Source organism: Erpetoichthys calabaricus, chromosome 17 (genome assembly GCF_900747795.2).
Source record: "Erpetoichthys calabaricus chromosome 17, fErpCal1.3, whole genome shotgun sequence".
Classification (NCBI taxonomy): Eukaryota; Metazoa; Chordata; class Cladistia; order Polypteriformes; family Polypteridae; genus Erpetoichthys; species Erpetoichthys calabaricus.
The window spans coordinates 73,245,169-73,265,728 of NC_041410.2; the positions used below are offsets into that span (position 1 = coordinate 73,245,169).

The following is a 20,560-nucleotide window of genomic DNA, read 5'->3' on the forward strand; positions in this document are numbered from 1 at the left end:
GAAGATTTCAAATAACTGCAAACTTGTCCAGGCAAGGCCAACCAAGCAGGTCCGATCTGAGAGTATAACACAAGATACTGAAGTCTCGAAGAACCCCAGAATTTCATCATGGGACCTACAGGTAGCTCTTGCCACTGTTGATGTTAAAGTTTATTTGACTTTGCTATTAGAAAGAGGCTGCACAAATTTGATCAACATCTGAGGTACTAAAATAGTTGCTGTTCAGAAAGTGCATAGGGATAAAAATAAAGTTTGCTAAAGAACACCTAGGCAAAGACCAGGACTTCTGGATCGATGTGTTCTGGACAGATCAAGAGTTGTTTGGCCACAGTAGCAGCAGACCTGTTTGGTGAAAGCCAAAGATAGCATTTGACCAGAAGAACCTGATACTGCTGGAGAATGTGAATTTCCCATTGGGATTAATAAAGTATCTATCTATCTATCTATCTATCTATCTATCTATCTATCTATCTATCTATCTATCTATCTATCTATCTATCTATCTATCTATCTATCTATCTATCTATCTATCTATCTATCTATCTATCTATCTATCGGCTGCTTTGCAGCATCCACCATGAAGTCATTATTGTACCAGAGAGTGCTGGAGGATAACGTGAAACCATCCGTCAGAAGACTGAAGCTCAACTGAAAGTGGGCCTTGCAACATGAAGATGACTGTAAACATACCTGCCAATCAATCCACCAAGGAATGACTGAAAAGAATGAAAGGGAGGGTTTCTGGAATGGCCAACTCAAAGCCCATATCTGAATCCCCCTGAAATGCTGTGGGGGCTTTGAAATGAGTTGTGCAGTCACACCCTTCAGACACCTCACAGATGAAGGAATTCTGCATGGATGAGTGGGACAGAGACTGCTAGACAGTTGTAGGAAATGCCTGCTTGAGGGGGCGATACAAGCTGTTAGTGCCAAAGGTGGGCTTAGGTTTTCCTCAGGCAGCAATGCAAGTTTGTTTATTTGTTTTTGAATTAAATTATTGCAAATTAATAATTTTCTTTTTTTTTTCCAAGTATCACTTTTATCTAAATGTACTGTTTTATATGAAGATCAAATCATGATATGTCCAGATATGTTAAAAAAGAAAAAACATTTCATAGGGGGGGAGGACTTTTTCAACTGACTGTAAATTTCAAATTAATTGTACTGTATATTTATTTTCATAAATTCCCAGTTCCTGAAATTTAGGTAATTGCTAATCAAGTTTTCTTGAATGAAGCTATTGACATCTCTAGTCATGTAGATGAATGAAATCTGAAATGCCACCCACCAATATGAGGTGCTATGGGGAACTTGAATGGATAACCCATAATTAACGTGTATTAACTACTTCTGATGATCAAAGATACTGCTGTCTGTTTCTTTTTCTTTGCTTTTTGTTAATCTATGGCCTTTTATTGATTTCTGGGGTGATGTACAGGTGTCCAGAGGTTGGCATTGGACAACAGCGATCAGAAAACTCAAGAACCAGACCCCAATTCAGCGCTGTGTTTCCGTCTTGTACTGTACGAGGAGTTAGCAGCAGCATCTCCAACTGAAATGTGAAAGAAAACAGAAAGCAAATTTACAGTCATCCAACGGACAAGAATAACTAAATGGAGGGCCTCTTGTTTTGGGCTTTTGACGTAATATACAATAATCACAGTGAGGGAAAGTGAATGAGTCAGAATCTCTCTGGTTTTTGGTCGCAGGGGGGTACTCTTGTGGCAGAGATCCCAGCAAGCAGTCGGATCAATTGCATTGCATAGAACTTTACGAAGAAAACTTTCACGAGAAAAATTAGAACAACTTTGATGAGAACAGACCATTCAGGCCCAACAAGCTTGCCAGTCGTGTTCACCTAATTTTCCAAAATAACATCGACTCAAGATTTGAAGGACCGCTCTGACCTTTTGACAACTTATTCCATGTGTCGTCTTTTTGTGTGAAGAAACAAATTCAGATGTCGCACGGACTTTGCCCTTAACAGGTTTCCATCTGCGTCTTTGTTTTCTTTCTAAAGAACTCATTGTAGAGTAATGGCTGGGATCCACTGTACTAAATTAAAAAATTTCAATCATGTCACCCCTTAAAGGACACATTTGGTATTTTTCAATCGTGGTATATATTAATCGTGTTGTAAAGTGAAATGTTTTTTATAAATTTTGAGAATACTTTTTCCGTTCTTACAGTTCACAGTGGGGCTTAAAGTAATCCAGGTCTAAAAATGAAAAAAAAAATCTTAAGACGTCCACTTTGAAGCAGCGAAGGTTTTGATTTACAGTAGACAAATGTGCTTTCTGCGTTTATGAGGCGTCCTTGTGATAACGAAAGGAAGCTAGAAATAATTATTTTATCGCAGATTCTTGGAAGTATTTTCTTTGAGGTAAGAATCCATGTCCTGTTCGCTCATCTGCTCATAGCCTCCATCATGAATGAAGACGTTGATCAGCAAGAAAGCAACACGTGTCTGAAGCTGTTCAGAGCAATTTTGTCAAAATGCTCATATCCAGTAAGTGAACACACTGTACATTTTAGAAGACCAACTACTGTTTTCATTGACTTCCTTATGGTAACCACAATGCCTTAAAGTTATGGCTTGTAGCGCTGAGGTTGGATGTGAACACTCGAATGGAAGACCAACTGAAATTGGATCTGCGAGTCTGTGGCACTCATTTTTCCAGGGATGACTACTTGCAGCTAAAAAACTGAGATAAAAGTGTTCGTGATCGGCCATTATTGAAGCCAACTGTAGTTTCTTCTAAATTTATTGCAGCTGAAGCCGACTGAAATGTGGAGCTTTGGAGGTCGGAGTGCAGGGTCGGCCATTGTTCAGGTTAAGGGTCCAACAGAGTAGGATCCCCTCTGGCAGTAATGGGATTTGAAACCTGGCAACCTTCTAGATACCAGCGCAGACTGTTAGCCTCAGAGCTCCGCGGGTTTAAATCGTGTGCCTGTAAATAATAATAGCAATCTCCATCCTGTCACTCGGATCTATCACACATTAACACTGAGTAGGCATTTAACACTAAATTAAATAATAAGACCAATAAACAAACATACTCTAATGAAAGCTGCCCATGTGCTTCTTCAGGTTTTGATGGTTTGTTTCAGTTTAACTTTGGAAAGTGGAAAAATGTCTGCAGAACTCCTTGGTTGATGATAGCTGAACATTTGACTTTATGTGTTGCACATACTGCAGCCTTGCGTAACAAAACAGGCTCATCTCCCGACATGTCGTAAGCAGCACGTCCCACTCGCCTGCCCCAGAGGCCCTCTTCCTGAGTGGCCATAACTTCACATTTTCCACATGTGCACCACCATGTGGCCCTCGCCCACTGTATCGCCATACCTTTCCTGCTTTTGTCTCTTCAGTTCTGCTCTCCTCTCAGTCTGTTGGATCTCTTCAGCAGTGTAATCTGACTCGTACAAATACAGTTCAGCGATAAAGCTAAATGTATCCTCCTCTTCATAGACATTTTGCCAGTCTAAAACGACGCTTTATTTGTTTTAATCCTGAAAGAAAATGTCCCTGTAAGGAGCTGATTCTCAAAATGAAAACAAGCTAAAAGAAACAACGCCTAGGGGGTCAAAGGCCTCTGCAGAGGGAAACGCAGTCAACAAGATGAGGTGCACAGACAGATATTTTTGAAATGGCCGAATCCCACAAATAGCTTTACAATATTTCTGTAATCGCAAGGTGAGAATTAATATAAAGTAACAGTCTAGCCTTAAAAAATGAATGTATTTGATAAGTTTAAGCCTTTTTTTTCATGCTTGGACGTGGTTTACTTTATGGAGCAGAGAAGCTATTTTTAAACTTTATTAAACAGTTTTTGTGGCAAATTAAAATATACCATGATTGTGAAGAAATAACGTAGGTTTGAAAAATGCCAAACGTATCCTTTAATCTCTGTTAGCTTAAATTAAAAAGCTTTGTCTCCTCCAGTTTTCCATTAGAGCTGACATTGCCCTCTACCCGGAATCGGCCCAGTCGCTCCCCCTCTGGAGTTTCTGTAGCCCTTGTTGTGTCTTATTTGTAGACTGGAGACCAAAATGGTGCACAGTAGGCCGGGTGGGGGGCTCACTAGCGTGCTAAGCACACTGTCATGTATGCTCAAAACTCCTTTGTGTTTTTATCACTTTATCTTATTGTGAGAGAAATTGGGAGCTGCACCTCTAAAGCGATTCTGCAGCTTAGAGAGGACGTCCTCAGAAGCTGATTTAACTTGCAAATGTAAAACTGAGCAGAGAGTGATGGTAGTTGGAGGAGAAGCAGAGTTCACTGACACACGTCGGTAAAACGAAATAGAAACTTCCTACTAGGAGTTTGCTGGACTGATGAGAGAAATTTGTCTCCAAAGATGGAATTGTTTTATACTGGGGTGGAGCTCCCAGCCGGTCTGTGGTACAACAGAGCAGCTTTCTTATATTGGCATGACAAAGTGATGGCTGGTGAGGCTTGTGAGGCATGGACTCCGTCAGAGTCAGAGTCACAAATATATGAACCAAAACTACTAGCTTATTTAGTATTCAATAGGCAGCATGCACATTGACTACTAGTTATGTTTCATATCTACACACAGATGGGTAAGGTACATATTGGCTAAGAAGGAACGTTATGTTTCTAGCGGCGAGAGGGAGCGGAGAGAGTGCATTTGCTCCTCACCCTCCATGTGTTCTAAATTTGTTGTTGCAATTTCACAATTCAAACTCATTCAATATAAGTGAAAGTACAGAATGGTGTACAAAAAAAAATGGATTTCAATTTTGACCTTAATTGAAATATTTAGTTGTTTTTAAAAGCTTTTAATTCTGATGCTTAAATCAATTTTAATACAGACTGTTCAATAAAAGGATACCACGAAAGAATATTTTATTTAAGGTCAAAATTTCGTTTTTAAATGTTGGATTTTTTTTCCTAGTCTGATCCCATTTTTTATAAAATTGAAAACCGTTTATGGTCTTATCTTTATTTTTAAATGCGCCTATCCTTCTCCACGAACATCTGTCACTCAGTCCTCCTTATTTTCATTTAAGTCTTAATCTTCCATTTTGTCAGTCAGTCGGAACACAAATTAAAATAAACAGACCATTACAGTGCACTTGACTTTCTGATATCACTGACTTATTGGCACCGAGAGCCTCTGCGTAGAAGAACAGCAGCAACAAGCACCTGTTGGGCTCACATCCACCCCCTTCAGTGTACCACGGTATTGTCTGCCTCACCTGGTGCCTTTTCACTGCAGTTTTATGTCCGATCAGCAAGACTAAATATGTCACACACATTCAATAAAGATATTAGCCTTTCTGTGGAAAGTCAGGGCGTATAATAAACATGTGTGCAAACATTATATTGGCGACATACAGAGAGACAGCAACAGGCACGCGACTATTGCGTGTATCAACACAGTGTGTGAGGGAGATCGCAGTCTGAAGTGCAGCTCGGCTCGTCTCATCTCGTCACTGCCGCACCCCGTGTTTCTCCCCTGTATTTGATCAGTAAATGCGCAAATTCAGCGATTTTGACCATAAAAATTATCAAAATTATTAGAATCATACAGAAAACAAATTTATAGCACAGACCAGTGGACACATTTATTTTATATTATTATTATTAGTTTTTTTACTTTTCATAATGACTCTCACCTGCCTCCCCTGACTGCACGTCCCTGGTGTGACATCTTCCTCAGTCTCACAGTTCTGAGTGTGAATTGGGTGAACGTTATGTTCCATCTCTTTTATGTTCAATCTGGGTACAGTTTTGACTATTTGGGATGCTATAATTGGACATCCACAGGCTGCATTTTTAACATTATTTTCTGGTGTTGTAAGATTTCTGTTTGTTCAGCCAATAACGTTAATAATATACTCGTTTTTATATTACCAGTCACAGAATGTTGCTTTCACGCTATTACTGCTTGGGTCAGTAAGGATGAGTGTTGATCACAGTTCATTTTTTCTGTGGCGCTGGGGTGGTGGTTGGTTGTGACTGTGCTGTTGCTCGAGCGTATTGCCAATTCCTCGTGGAGCAGCATAAGCACAGCCGTCCTCGACTTGTACTCTACACGCCATGCTTTATCCTTAAGCATCCAACTTAATCACTTCTGTAAGCTGTCTAGATATAGATAGTGCCAAGTCCACCATGACTCCTAGCTCCTTATCATTAGATGTATTTTTCCAGTTTCCCGCTGTGATTTCAAATCTAACATTTTTATTTCCTCCTTTTAATACTTGAACTTTGACATACTTAAATGTAATCTGTGCAGTCCCTCTGTTGTGATTCAATTGTTTCTACATTGTTTGCCCTTCCAACTAATCTGGAATCTTCTGCAAACTTAACCAATGTATTATTTATATTCTTATGTAGTTTGCCTATATAAAATATTAACAACAGTAGCGGCGCCAGCAGTAATCCTTGAAGGACAGAACGTTTATCCTCCTCTCACCACATCACTTTGTTCCTGGTGTTTACACTAATTTTACACCTACTTACTGTGGAAGAATAATTTATGGTAACATAGCATTCATCTTAAACAAATAGCACAAAGGGTTAATAAATGTCAGAAACCTGTTCAGGCACACCAGGAAACCAGATAAAGGTCAAGTGAACAACAAAATGTACACTGAAATATAAGAATTGGTTTAGGAAAAATACTGAGATGGTCAAGTAAATAATGGACCAGAAGAAAGATTGATGTAATATACAAAATGTATTGAAGGATGACTAAGAAATCAGCAGATGTTCTGTAAACGAGAATGGACAGTTATGTGCACAGAAATTTCAAGGGTGGTGGCTCATCTCAAAAGGTATAAGAAGAACCAGAATCGTATATATAAACGTCTACATGTGGAAGTGTGTGTGTCTGTCTGGCCTGGAAGTGAGAGGCGGAGTCGGGGTAAAGGCTCCGCCTTCGAGGAAACAGAAAACTCGCTTAGCCATTAATAACACAAGCAGGGCGAGCATGTCAGCAAAACAAAACCTCCGAAGAAAGACAAAGTCGCTTAGCTGCTAACATCTGCAAAACGGTATCCCTTTTACTTTCCCTCCCACTACTAACACACAAGCAAGGGGAGCACGTCGGCAAAATGAATCCTCCTAGGAGAGAGATGCCCAGAGTTGTTCGTTTCAATTACCTGACATCTTTACATTTCAGTTTTGTTTTTTCTGACAGTTTCAATAGCTTTAAGGACCCGGGCATTTTTACAGCACAGACTTGCACAGCTAGTATAATATAACAGACGCTTATTTTGTATAAATCATTTGGGTGTAAAGCAATGAACCAACCAGAGGAAATGTTTGTATTAATTGACACTGTATGTAAATTCAACAGTTTATAAAATGAAACTCTATTCTTCGTTTCTCTGATCATTCTGACGATGCTATAACAGACTGCTTTTGAAGAATGCTCCCTCCAAGGCATTTTGCTGAGGAGTAATTAAAAGTTACAAATTGAGCAGCTTTTCTCCTGCCTGATGGCTGATTTGTCCTGTTAGAGGATGTTTCTTTCTTTAATAAGATGTTACATTTCTACCACACTACACACCACACCCTGAACTCTGATCAACAGCTACTCTTAGGAAGGCCTTACAAAAAGCATTCTGGAAATCCACACAAATAATATCACGTGCCCTCTCTGATTGTACGCTGTTGTTGCTTCCTCTTACAATTCCAGCATATTAGTGAAGAGTGAGCTGTCCTGCGGACTGTCCGCTGATGCACCGGTTCTTGGCATGTGATGCCCAATCTTTTCCTTAACTTAATAATTGCTCCCAGTAACTGATCTGTGATGCATGTTAAGCTTAGAGGCCTACACTCACTGGGGTCTTTCTTTTTATATAATGGGATAAAATTAGCTAACTTCCGATCCTTAAGAATTTTCCCAAGTATGTAGTGATTTTTTTCAAAAACGTACCTGTCAAGTATTTCTATATGTATTCACTTACCTCCTCAAACTCGCTGGGATATCTGTTTCCAGTGATTTACCTTCTGCCTGGTTAATCTAGGCACAGCTTTCCTCCGTACAATTGTATAAATCCGCGAGTACCTCCTTGGTAGTCCCCATTCCTGCTGGGAAGTAAACTTCACAAAAACGAAAGAGCATTCACTGCTTCACTGTCTGTGTATTTTAGCTCTTCCTTAACATTTCTCCCGGATTGTTCTTTTAACTGCTGAAATGCTGAAAGAGTGTGCTGTTAGAAGCAGTGCCACACTGCTGCGTTTTTCTCCTCTACAGACAGCGTTCATATCATTTGTGGTGTGGTGCAGATTTAGGGATGAATGGCTCTGCAGGCTCCAGAGTGATGTGTTTTCTGTCTTTCCTGTTGCAGCAATTGTATGGAAGGATCTTTCAATCAAAGCCATGCTCAGCTTTTACTCTGTAAGACTGCACTTGTACTTCTCCAGTGGAGAGACCCCATTTACACTCAGGAATTGGAACCAGTCCCTTGTAACGCGTGTAAAGTGCTTGTGTCTGGTATTTTACTCAAGGTTTTTGATTAAAAAAGAAAAGCTTTCAAAGTCTAGATAGTCGAGTCCAGGGATTCCCAACATCTTTGGAAGGAGGCCCTGAAGACAGTGCTAACGCAGTTGGTGACTCCCAGCTCGCAGTTCGTCAGGTTGTGCTGATAAAGCAGAGCGCTGGCACATTCTGTCTGAAGACCTGGTCTTCTGGGAACCTCCACAGAGGTTTGTGATCATTTTGGTCCAACGGGGTGATTCAGATTCCCATATGGGATTTGCATGACAGTTCAAAACATGATGTTGACATTTGCTTCTTTGTAAAAATTGCCAAAAAGACACCATTGTTTGTATCATTTTGGTGAGCTTTATTTAGTTTGCTACAATACTGATTGGTGTCAGAAACCTTACATAGCCATGTAAAACTACAAAGCCGACAAAAAGGTACACAGTTACACACAAGTTTAAGTTATAAATAAAGAAAGCCAACTAAGAAATGTTTTCTAACATTCCCAGTTCCCTTGTGGCAGGCTAACTAACCTGTGGAGGAGAAGACTGAGAGACCACTGCATGGCAAAGTGCTGGACAGGACCCGGCAGACCCCCTCTCTGCATCTTTGAATGTTTTATTATGGAGAGAACATTTCAAAAAAAGAATTCTCTCACTGCATATCTGCTGTCCTTTTTATACAAATTCATCCATCCATTTTCCAACCCGCTGAATCCGAACACAGGGTCACGGGGGTCTGCTGGAACCAATCCCAGCCGTACAAATTAATACTGCAAATAATAATTAAGTGGTTTTTCTTCACGGTTTATTTTAAACTATTATTTGGTAGAAAGAACTGGCAGAATTCCTTTCTGTTAATTCAGATTTTTTTTAACGTCTCTGTAGAGAGGTTACCACTTAATGATATTCTTTATGTGAACTGGGAACATTTTTCTAGTAGCGATTGTTGAGAAATGTTTCTTGACTGGATCATAACCTGCTTTGAAAAAAGATTAACCAGGCTGCAGGCTTCACGGGGGTTTGTGGTGAAAGAACTGGAAATTTATAAAACTCAGTGAGTTAGTGATTAGATCACGGCAGCTAATAATGTATCCTAAAGATATCGAAATGATAAAGTGACTAATGTGACGAGGCACAATTCAGTAAACTCCTTGAATTTGGACTCCGTTTGTCCTAAATATCAGATTGAAATTTGTTTGCCATTATCAGAATGACTTGAATAAAGTGGTCGACACGTTCATCCCAGACAACTTATAAGGTAAGGAAGCGAGAGGTAACCTGCCAGAGGTGGAAAATGAATCGGTGGCCTTATCATTTTAATGTCACACTGCCTGCAGTCGGAATGGGCATCCTATAAACAATGGCTAGAATGCCAACTATGTTTAAAATCTTACGTTTTTTTTTTATGTTAACTGAATTAAGGCATTGCCAGCTGAGTAGATCTTTCAATGTTAAATGTTTTAAGTCCATTTGACTAAATCAGAATATTGATTTTTCCTTAATGTGACACAGAATTGATGTCCCAGTACGTCACATTTCAGTTCAAGTTCTGAAGAGACTTTTTTGCCTCCGTTTTTGAATAGCCCGCTATTAACATCCACGCGCTACTGGAGCCGTGCAGCAGCCAAACCATTCAAAAGGGGTCCAAAACAATCGGCTAGGGTCTGCAGTATTTGTGCTCAAGATATGTAGCAAGCACTCTTATGTTTGTTTGTGTGTGTTTAATTTCAAACAACTCAAAAACAATTTGTTGTCTCCATAAAGTATACAGCTTTCTGATCAGTGCTTTTATTTGTTAAGTGGGCACCACACAAAGTACACGTGTTAGACGGTGTGTATTTTCTTTATAGCTGGAATGAAATAATGTGAATTACTGTCTTCTGGCATCTGGGTGGACAGTTTTGATGGAGGTAGCAGTCGCAAACTGAGGGCACTCTGGTGGAGGGACGGTGGGCTGAACTAACCTGCTTCAGTTTCCAGCATATTAGGCTGCCTGACAATGTTTTGATTAGGGATGCACCGATACCGAAATGGGTATCTGGTATCGGCCTCGATACCACATTTTCTAAAGTACTCGTACTCGTTAAAAGTCCCCCAATACCGGGGACCGATACCACGGTCTGAGAAATGTCTATGTTTGAGCGGCGAGTAAGGGGTTAATCACAGACGCCGAGTGCCCGCCCCCAGGCCCCGGCTGCAGCTCAGAGCGGGGAGAAGGCAAGGTGAGGCGAGACATGTCAGCCGTGTGGAACTATTTCAAAGTGAATGAAGACGACAAAACAAAGGCGGACTGCAAATTGTGCTCAGCGAAATTGTCCAGAGGAGGCTCAAAAGGTAGCGCATTTAACACAAGTAATTTAATCAAGCACCTAAAATCCCAACACGACAACGAGTACAAAGAGTTTACCCACGCTTCTAAACCAACACAACCCACGCTGCAGCAAACTCTTGCAAGACGAGAGAAAATGTCCAGAGACAATCCACGTGCTGTGAAAATAACACAGGCAATTATCGAGTACATTGCATTGAGTGACCAGCCACTCTCGGAGGTAGAAAATGTGGGATTCCTGCGTCTCCTCCATGTTCTGGAGCCCAGATATGATGTCCCAAGCCGCCGCTACATGACTGACACGGAGCTGCCTAAACTACACGACTCCGTGGAAAAAACATATCCACAGCCTACTGCAAGCCTCCTCTGCGTTTAGTTTCACCACGGATATTTGGACAAGCAGTGTTAGACCCGTGTCGCTAATTAGCCTAACCTCCCAGTGGATAGACGAGAGTTTCTTGTTTTTTTTGTTAAATTATATGACTAAAGCTGTTACCTGTAAATTTAAATCATGTTTTTATTAAGTACTCGGTATCGGCGAGTACTGAAATGCAAGTACTCGTACTCGTTTTCCAAAAAAGTGGTATCGGTGCATCCCTAGTTTTGATCATTCCAGGAATTTCTGAAATGTAAAACCTGAGCCTGTGTAGTCGTACGGTGTAGATACTGTGTGCCATATTAATATCAATACAAGATAAAATCAAAAACGTCCCTGTGCTCAAAGGAAGGCAGCCCCATTATGTTTTGTGATACGTTTAGCCCGTGTCCTGGCAAGCTGAGACCCTTGTACACTCTGACAGGTGACACTGAAGTGTTAAAGTGCTGTGCTAACTGGTTCAGGTCCACTCAGAAGATGGCAAGCACAACATACACCTCTTCCAGTTTCTGTGATTGGCCATCTCCAGCCAACATGGTACATAAAGTAGCAGAAATAATAATAATAATAATAATACAGTTTTCAATATTTGAACCTTTTTTATGGTATATTGACAGTCCCGCTGCTGCTAAGGGCTCTGGGTGACTGGCCTACAGAAGATCAGCTTTAGCTCAGGTGACCACAGCACAAAGAGAAATATTATAATGGATCACTCCAGATTCTGCAGGTAAGGCTGGTGCAACTGCTGTAATAATAACTCTTTACATTTACACTGTATATAGCGCTTTTCTCACTACTCAAAGCGCTCTCCACACAGGGAAGACCCGGGAAGCGAACCCACAATCTCCTTACTGCAAAGCAGCAGCACTACCACAGCACCACCTGTGAGGTGAATGCTGGCAGAGAGCAGGGGTCTCCCACTCCGGTCCTGGACCGCCACTGCGGATGCAGGTTTTCAATCAAAGTCTTTTCTTCATTAGCGACCAGTATTCTCTGCTAATGAACTATTTAGGACTCAAGCAATAATTAATTACATATAAAACAAGCCAACAACGCCTGACCAGCTAGCCAGTGTCCATCATGCAATATCTCCAAATAAAGAAAGGTGAACATCTCAGTAACGTTGCTCTGCACAGGTCCACCAAATATTCTCACGTTGTTCTTGGAAAAAAGAAAATCCACACTTTTGGAAATGTCTGCTGTTTCAGAATGAGAGCCCCAACAAGGCATGGGATTAAATAACGGGTTTAATTAACAACCCAAATCAACGTCTACTTAAGAATCTGGCAGTCTGAGGCGCCGACTTCGCTGGTCACTTCACATCTCATTTCTGTTTAGGTGCCATTCGAGGGAAAAAGCAGCAAGTCAGAGGACTGATTATTTAAAAAACACAATTAAAATGAAGGGGAAAGAAATGAATCAGCTCAGAGAAGGGTTACAATGAGAACCTACAGCCACAGTTGGAGACCCCTGCATTAAAACTATGCCTTGGGGTGAGAGTTGCACCAGTCCAGCACAGTAAAGCAGGGCTCACATGGGCCAAATGTTCTGCTGTGGAAACGTCAAACCATGTGAGTCCAGTCAAAAGGATAAGCGCTTAAAAACTACATTTTAGGAGACCACACTGGCTGCGTCCTGCTGTTGTGGACATTTGCACTTTTTAAGTGTTTGTGTAAATAATTACTGCGGTGGGTTGGCGCCCTGCCCAGAATTGATTCCTGCCTTGTGCCCTGTGTTGGCTGGGATTGGCTCCAGCAGACCCCCATGACCCTGTGTTCGGATTCAGCGGGTTGGAAAATGGATGGATGGATGGATGTAAATAATTAGTGTGCAGCTACTGTGGAGAAAACAGAAACTGCCGCTTTAAGGGCAAGAAAGAAGTGTATTCGGTTTATGAAGTATGATTTGATATTTAATTAATGAAGTCCCAAAATGAGTGGCATTTGGACATTTAGGTAAAACTATTCCGTTTCTTAAGGTAACATCAGTAAACAAGTGGACAGATTATTGCTCTTACATTAGTGAATTGTGGTATGTTAGGTTCACCTTTCATGTTAATCTTGCCTGAGGTTTGTTGAAGAGTCTCCACTTTAAATTACACCTGCATAACGTTTTAGATTTTCTTCTCATTTATAGCTACTTATTTGGATAAAAAATATTTTTTCCCTTGTTTAGTAAATTACTTCCTTAGAGATGCTGATGGTAAGGATGACTTCAACTTGAGCACAAATTAATTATACGTAAATAAATACTTTAAAAGGCCACTTAGAATGTCGCTTGTGCTGCACTGCTCTTCCTGGCCTAGAGATGTTCAAACAGCCTGTGAAATGCCCCTAAAATTGGGCACCTGCACCCTTCCTACAGCTGTGCCATGCTGTCTCCACTAAGACCAGTAGGGGACCTGGCAGAGCCCCAAACTTCTGACACAGCTGGACTAAAGACAGTCCTTATTTATTTTTAACAAAATATTTTACTTCCAGGTCTGAAGTGCTCACAGTGACAAGCTCTCTTCTTGCTTCTTTCTTTCAAACCACCACTCCTTCTCCTCTCCCTATCCTGCCCGAGTGATGCAGAGTAGCTGGTTTTAATCTGGACCAGCGAGTATTTCCAGTGCCTGAGCATTGCATTTAAGAAGCACTTCAGGGTCAAACAGGACAGTGACACAACACTGGGGTCCTCTCCTGGCAGCAACCCCTAAAGAACACAACATGGCAGCCCTCATGGGTATCTTAAGCAGAGCCACACCATAGGCACAACACCACCTATCATTTGGGAGGAGCATTTATTCTTGGAAGGCCATCTCCTTTTGTCCATCCAGCATTCCTGCAAGCCAAGGCAGAGAACAGCACCCATTCTTGACGGCAAGGGGGCATCATGCAATCTGGACGGGATGCCTGTCCATCCATTATTTTATACAAGCCTCCTGGCTGTAAGGAAGAGCACTGAACCCCTGTCTTGGGACATACTTCAATCCCTTAAAATCTTTGTGGGCTCCCAGTTGAGTAAGGACCCACCTTCCCTTCCAGCCGTGATGCCACCCATTCCATGACAACACTACTAAACTGGAGTCGACTGTACCTATGAACGTTGCTTTGAAGGCAGGTGTCACAGTGATTACTGAGGCTGCCTCCCAACTCCAGAGTCCTGGCTTCAGATTCTATTCCAGGCTCTGCCAATGCGTACTCTTGAGGATTTTCTTGTCCTGTTCCAAAGACAGATAAGTTAACTGGTGACCTTCAGTGAGGGAGTGCATTGCGATGGGCTGGCACCCTGTCCTGGGTTTGTCCCTGCCTTGCACCCGACTCTGCTGAGAAAGGCTCTGGCTCTTATTATTCAAACTAGATGGGCGAGTTAGAAAATGGAAAGACTGTTTATGAAGCCAACTCAAACGTCTGATTGAAGTTGTGTTTGATTTGTTTCCTTGTGTCTCCTCACCACACAGAGGATATTAGGTTGAGAAAGCTGAGTAAAGTTGTGCTGCCACCGTGAGCGTGATAAGCCAGAACAGAAAATGGAATGATCAGTGTAGCAGTGTCCTTGCTTTTAGGCCACAGCACTGGCTTCATTTTTATTGTATTCACTTTCTTTATTTTAAGAATGTTCTTTGATTGCATGTAAGTAGATCCCTTTAATAATGACAAGCAATAGCATGCCCAAGTGTACGCTACTTCCACCCATCTATCTCGTGAACCTGTGTAACACACCTTTAGGTTATGTCCTAAGTAAAAGCTGTTTATTCACTTAAACTCCCACCTCATATTTAATAACTGACCATCTGTTGATCTTCTGACCTCTCCCCCCATCACACCAGCCAACAGAATGGCAGTCTGTCACAGGGCACACTAATGCAGGGCCCATTTAGTGCTGCCATCCCACCTAAACCTACAGGTAGAACTTGAACGCTGTCCTCGGACTGTGATTACGCCAGGAATCAAACCCAGGGGCCCGAATTCTTGAAGTATAAATTCTAACAAGCACATTGGTGTGCCACCTCTATCAAAGAGACTGAAGGGAACGATTACTTAAAGTGACCTCAGGAAGACTAATGTATTCCTCTTAAGAAAACCCAAATATCTTTGTTCAGTTTGTAGTAAAAACTAAGCAGCCGCTAAAAAATAAATTTACATTGCTAGATTTGTACATTAAAAGTAAAAATAACAAAGTAGAAGTTCAGATACAGGAACAAGTTGGCACCTGGTCAATAAACAGTGAGTCACAGAGGTTGACCCACACTCAGCATGGAAACGTTCAACACCCAAACACTCCTGCTGGATGCGATGGTTCTAAAGGGCATTGTGGCCACCAACCTACAGTTGGCTTCATGAGGGTCTCTTAACTCATTATTGTGCTCGTTCATCGAGTGCTTTCAGTAAGTTCTTAAATTTATATGATGGCTGAAGTGACTGTCATTCCTAGTCGTCAAGGAGTGCTCTCCAATATGCAACATTAAAAAAATGAATAATTTATCTCTTTAGATTGAAATAACAACTTTGGCTGGTTCTATCAATGTTGGTTTGGTGAAGCTCATACAACGCACACACGGTACATACCCACAGTGGTTACTGTCACTCATTTCAGAACCTCTGTAAACTTGTGAGCTTGCTGTGAAATGTCCCTCTCCCTTCCAAGAGATATTTGGTTGAGTCATTTGGCCCGTGCAGGCGTGCACCTCCCTCTGTCCTGTAAACAACAAGTACTATGTGGGACATCGGGGGAGCCTTGGAAGTGCATAGTGAAACCAATGAATGAATCAATATGGCGGGGAGTACAGATAAAATAACTTGCTTGGGCTGACTAAATTCCATTGACCAACCCCACAGTGACATGAGCTCCCCGGTCTGTGGCCAAGGGTTATACTGTAAGAAATGACAGAGCGCAATGACAAGTGTCCAGTCATAAAATCGAGGCTGGCAATTCAAAACGGTTGCAGGATGACAATGAATGCTTTGAAAATGGTTGAGTACTGGCCATGCCCAGAATGCCTTAATGTCTTTATCATAAGTGTTTTGGGGGACTTTTACACATAATTAAATCATTTACGGTCCTCTAGGAATGAAGGAGTAATGTTGTGCAGTGTCGACTTAAGAGAGTACATGTCATCGTGTGGATAGAAACTACATTTGGTTGGATGTTTGCCTAAAGCATTCTGGTTTTAAGAAAATATTTGGTAAACCTATAACCAAAAAGATACTCCGGTTGGAATAAAAGTTCACAATGCACTGCAAGCTCATTTAGTTTGGCATTTTGCAACCCATGATCTTCAGAGAAAAACAAAATCAACAGCAGTTACCTACGTAATTAAAAAATGTCCTTCATCTTCAAAACTAAATCCGCTTCTGAAAGTCCAGTTTGACTTCCTACCTTCGGCTTTGTGAATCTTTGGTAATCCTAAACAAAGGTGCAAATTTCAGCCCACAGCTTATGGCTGCTGAGCTTCTTTTTCCTTTTGCCTCTAGTCATCGCTTTCATCCAAGTACAATGCAGCAATTCTGTGCTCCTTACTGATCAATGACCGTGGATCCACAAATCTTTGCTGCTGTACCACATTGGAAAACGCATCCTGTTCGCCCGTCTCTTCATTGTCATCATCCCATGTCTCCTCTTCCTCACCTTGGTGGCCCTGACTCTCACTTCCTCTGTCGCTTTGCACATACTGATATACATCTTCTCTAACGGCTCTTCCATTGGCTCCATCGCTGAATTCTCTTTGTGTAAAGAAGGCAGCTTCCTTCTTGTTCCCCTCACTGCTAACCATCGAAGTGACTTGAGAGACATCCATTTGAAACGTAAATGATTTTTCAGAGGGACCCAGTTTAATAAGTCGTACAGATTTGTTAATGTCTGTTGTTGGCTGCTCTACACTGGTACTTCCTGGAGCCTGTAAACTCCTTGCCCAAGTGGCTTCATGCATTCTTGGTTCATCTTCTTCTTCTTCATGGGAGAAAGCTTCACCTACCCTGGTGTGTAATTCTTTCTCATATTCCAAGTCTGAATCTGCTTGTTTTTCATCATTGGCTAGGCCAGAGTCATCAAGACTTTGAGAGACATTGATTTCAGCAACAATAGTCACTACACCGCTGTCAGAAGACTGCTGGACTTTCCTCACATCAACCTCTAACTGATCTGAGCTCTCTCTGACATCCGATAAAAATGAAAGCTCTTCTCTTAGATTCTCTGGCACGGATTCTTTCAACTGTTCTAAAGTACTAGTTATCTGTTGCCGGGGATCCTGACCTCCTTCTCTAAGCAGCTCCAAGACTGACCTCTGAACATTATGAGGGACATGAATCTCCTCCTCAATGACATACTCTGTAGAGCATTCTTCGGGATAGCTTTGTTCCCCCCATGATGTTCTGAATTCTGCACTGTCTGCTGTAATATTTGATTCTGTGTTAAAGCTTATTGCACCTGAATCTGTGAAGCTGGGTTGCTCTACGGGTTCAGGCTCTTCCTGCCAGTAATGACCCTCTTCAGACCATTCACGTCCTGGTAGATATTCCTTGTATACTGGTATGTCTTCTCCCTCATGCTCAGAAGTGGCATCATCTGGTGTTGACACAAAATACTCTGTTTCCTGGACTTGAGTGTGGTCTGTAGCACCCACCTGAAACTGGATTGTGTTTCTAAATTCGCCAGCAGGTGTGGACGAGCTGCTTAGAGTTTCTGCACTAACTACTACATTTTCAGTGGCCAAAGGAGCGTTATCTAGTTCTTCAATATGGAAAAACATTGAAGACTGACTTTCTTCATTTTCTTCGCCACTCGGTGCCTCCAGTGGCTCCTCGATGATCTCGATGTTTACACTTGCGTTTTCCCTTCCCTTTAATCCAAGGCCCAGTATGTTTTCAATCATGCTTTCAGCCGGGGTTCCCTTAATATCCTGCAAACCTGCTCTTTTCACATCTTTTCTCAGAAGCTCTTCCAGAACAGAATCGTCAGAAACATCAAGCTCTTCTTGAACAGTAGACTGCAGAATGATTTCAGTCTTAGTGCTTCCATCCTCCTCCTTTGTTTTCTCTAAATGGTATGTGATCTTTGAGTCTGGTGAAGAGTTTAAGGTTGTCTCCAGACCAGCAGGTCTCACAACCTTCTCCAGAATGTCTTCAACATTGATTGAATTCAGAATTTTCTTGTCAATTGGTGACCTATTCAACTCTTCTTCATCTACTTTTAGACGTGGCTCATCAATCACTTTATTTCCTATCTGCGTGTCTGGGAAAGACCGAGAAACAGATGAAGCTGTGGAATGGCTTGATGTGAAATGCTCCTTCTCAGCACTAATGGAATTCTGGCTTTGGGGTGCCTGCAGGGTTATCGTCACCTCTCTACTGTCTGGGGATTGTTCAAGGTTAATATGATACCCTCTAGGCTCCACGCTCTCCTCTTGTGTTTCAGTTTTAATGATAATCACCTCCTTAACCTTTCCATTGGTTTTCTTGGCCTGTTTATCATTGGCTTTTTCAGGTAGTTTCAAGTCAGGATCTACCTTGATTGAAGATTTTATTTCCTCTTTTTGAATGTTGATTTTTTGTACAGTAGGCTTTTGGTCTACAGGTGCTGAAGGAGAAACTCTGCTTTCATTGACTGAATTCTGAATGGTAATAGCTGGACCTCTGCTTGTCACTTTCTGCTGGACTTCCGTGTACTTGCGTTCAGCTGGACGTGGAATTAGCTTTGCTGAAGATGAAGAGACCTGTGTGGTCCAACCTAATGTGGACACTGCTCCCCGATGAGTTACTCCAGCAGGAAGGATTGTGCTTACCCTGTAAGCTGCAGCCTGGCTTGGTTTTGAAGTAACTTTCATGCTTGATGTGTGTGCCGCATACCTCCCATTTGGGTACAGGCTCACAGGCAAACTTTTAGCCCCATCTTCCTTTCTAAGGGGTGTTCGTTTTGCTGTAAAGGTTTGGACTGATATTCCCTTTCCTATTAAAAAAAAGAAGAAAAAACAGTGTCAGAAACTCTAAAGTAAAGGAATACTAATGCAAAGTCAGGTACAAGTAGCCGAGCAGCACTATCAAAATCCGTCACACTCAAAGCCACATCATGTTTGAATGCTCTGAGCCGTACAAAACCACTGTGTGTCTCTCTTGGACCCTTCTGTTAGGATAAACAGGCTTCAGAGAAATATGAGTATATGTCATTGTGTGGATAGAAACTACATTTGGTTGGATGTTTGCCTAAAGCATTCTGGTTTTAAGAAAATATCTGGTAAACATATAACCAAACAGATACTCCTGTTGGAATAAAAGTTCACAATGCACTGCAAGCTCATTTAGTTTGGCATTTTGCAACCCATGATCTTCACAGCAGTTACCAACGTAACTGTACTAACCCCTACTCTCTCTTCTGTTTCCTTTTCCGGTGTACTTTTGGTGGTGTCTTGTGCCACCACCATCTACTCAAAGCACCATGATGTTCCAACAATGATGGATGGATTAAAAGCCAGAAGTCTGTGTGACCATCAGCATCAAGTGACTCCGTGAGATCCCTAACTACAAAGAGGACTATTTCATTTATGTTAGGTAGAATGCCCAGAGGGGACTGGGCGGTCTCGTGGCCTGGAACCCCTACAGATTTTATTTTTTTCTCCAGGCGGACCTTACTCCTTTTCTATGTTGAGTAATGTTGTCTTATTTTAATTTGTTATTTTGTCTTTTATTTTTCTTTTCTTCATTATGTAAAGCACTTTGTGCTGTATAAATAAATGTTGTTGTTGTTGTTGTTGTAATTAAAAAATGTCCTTCATCTTCAAAGCTAAATCCGCTTCTGAAAGTCCAGTTTGACTTCCTACCTTCGGCTTTGTGAATCTTTGGTAACCCTATAAATACTAAATATTTAAGTATAAATACTGGTGTGACTCAGACCAATGAGGAGAAACGCAGGTGAGAATCTGCAGGGAAGGTAGAGCATTGTGTGCTTGAGTGGCATAAAAGAAGCTGTGCAGAACATCCCAGTAGGCTGAACTAGAAAGGAATGAGAAGGTGGGAGAGCACAATGAGGGGTGCACACAAGATAGCAATTGCTCTGCTGAATTTAAGTACTTCTTCAAGCATCTCCCAAGGCCAACAGTGGTAATAAATCCTGGTCTCTATCAGAAAAGAAGTAATAAACAGTCTGCCCAAACGTTATTAACCCCTGTTTCTGCCTGCGTCTGTCCTATTTCCAACACACTTTGGGTTTTTCTAAGACAATGAAGTCAAAAATCGATCATATTAACATTTTGTTTCAACAGAGGTTATTAATAGTATAATGAAATATCCAATTAAATAATTAAATGAAAATTTTGATTTTTTATAATACCAAATTTTAGAATTGAGTATTTGTTGTTAATGCAAAGTTTATTGGGACTAAAATTGAAAGTAAAGTTTCATTTTAACCACTTTCA

General features: G+C 41.4%; 2 protein-coding genes and 1 long non-coding RNA gene across 3 annotated transcripts in view; 1 reads left to right on the top strand and 2 right to left on the bottom strand.

Moving 5' to 3' along the window:
• Nucleotides 1–2,082, top strand: part of LOC114667491 (tetratricopeptide repeat protein 23-like) — a 106,058-nt gene extending 103,976 nt beyond the window's left edge. The window contains exon 11 of the mRNA XM_051920282.1: nt 1,439–2,082. Coding sequence (XP_051776242.1) covers nt 1,439–1,556 — 118 coding nt within the window. The 3' untranslated portion in view covers nt 1,557–2,082. The remainder of the gene's footprint in view (nt 1–1,438) is intronic.
• A 6,720-nt stretch (nt 2,083–8,802) lies between these two features.
• LOC127526175 (uncharacterized) lies at nt 8,803–10,907 on the bottom strand. The gene is made up of 2 exons (XR_007933803.1): nt 9,214–10,907; nt 8,803–9,133 (listed from the first exon to the last, which is right to left on the bottom strand). It is a non-coding gene; the product is annotated as an uncharacterized LOC127526175 (long non-coding RNA).
• Nucleotides 10,908–13,305: 2,398 nt separating this feature from the next.
• Nucleotides 13,306–20,560, bottom strand: part of synm (synemin, intermediate filament protein) — a 50,324-nt gene continuing 43,069 nt past the window's right edge. The window contains exon 4 of the mRNA XM_028822643.2: nt 13,306–19,098. Within this exon, the coding sequence (XP_028678476.1) occupies nt 16,625–19,098 (2,474 nt within the window). The 3' untranslated portion in view covers nt 13,306–16,624. The remainder of the gene's footprint in view (nt 19,099–20,560) is intronic.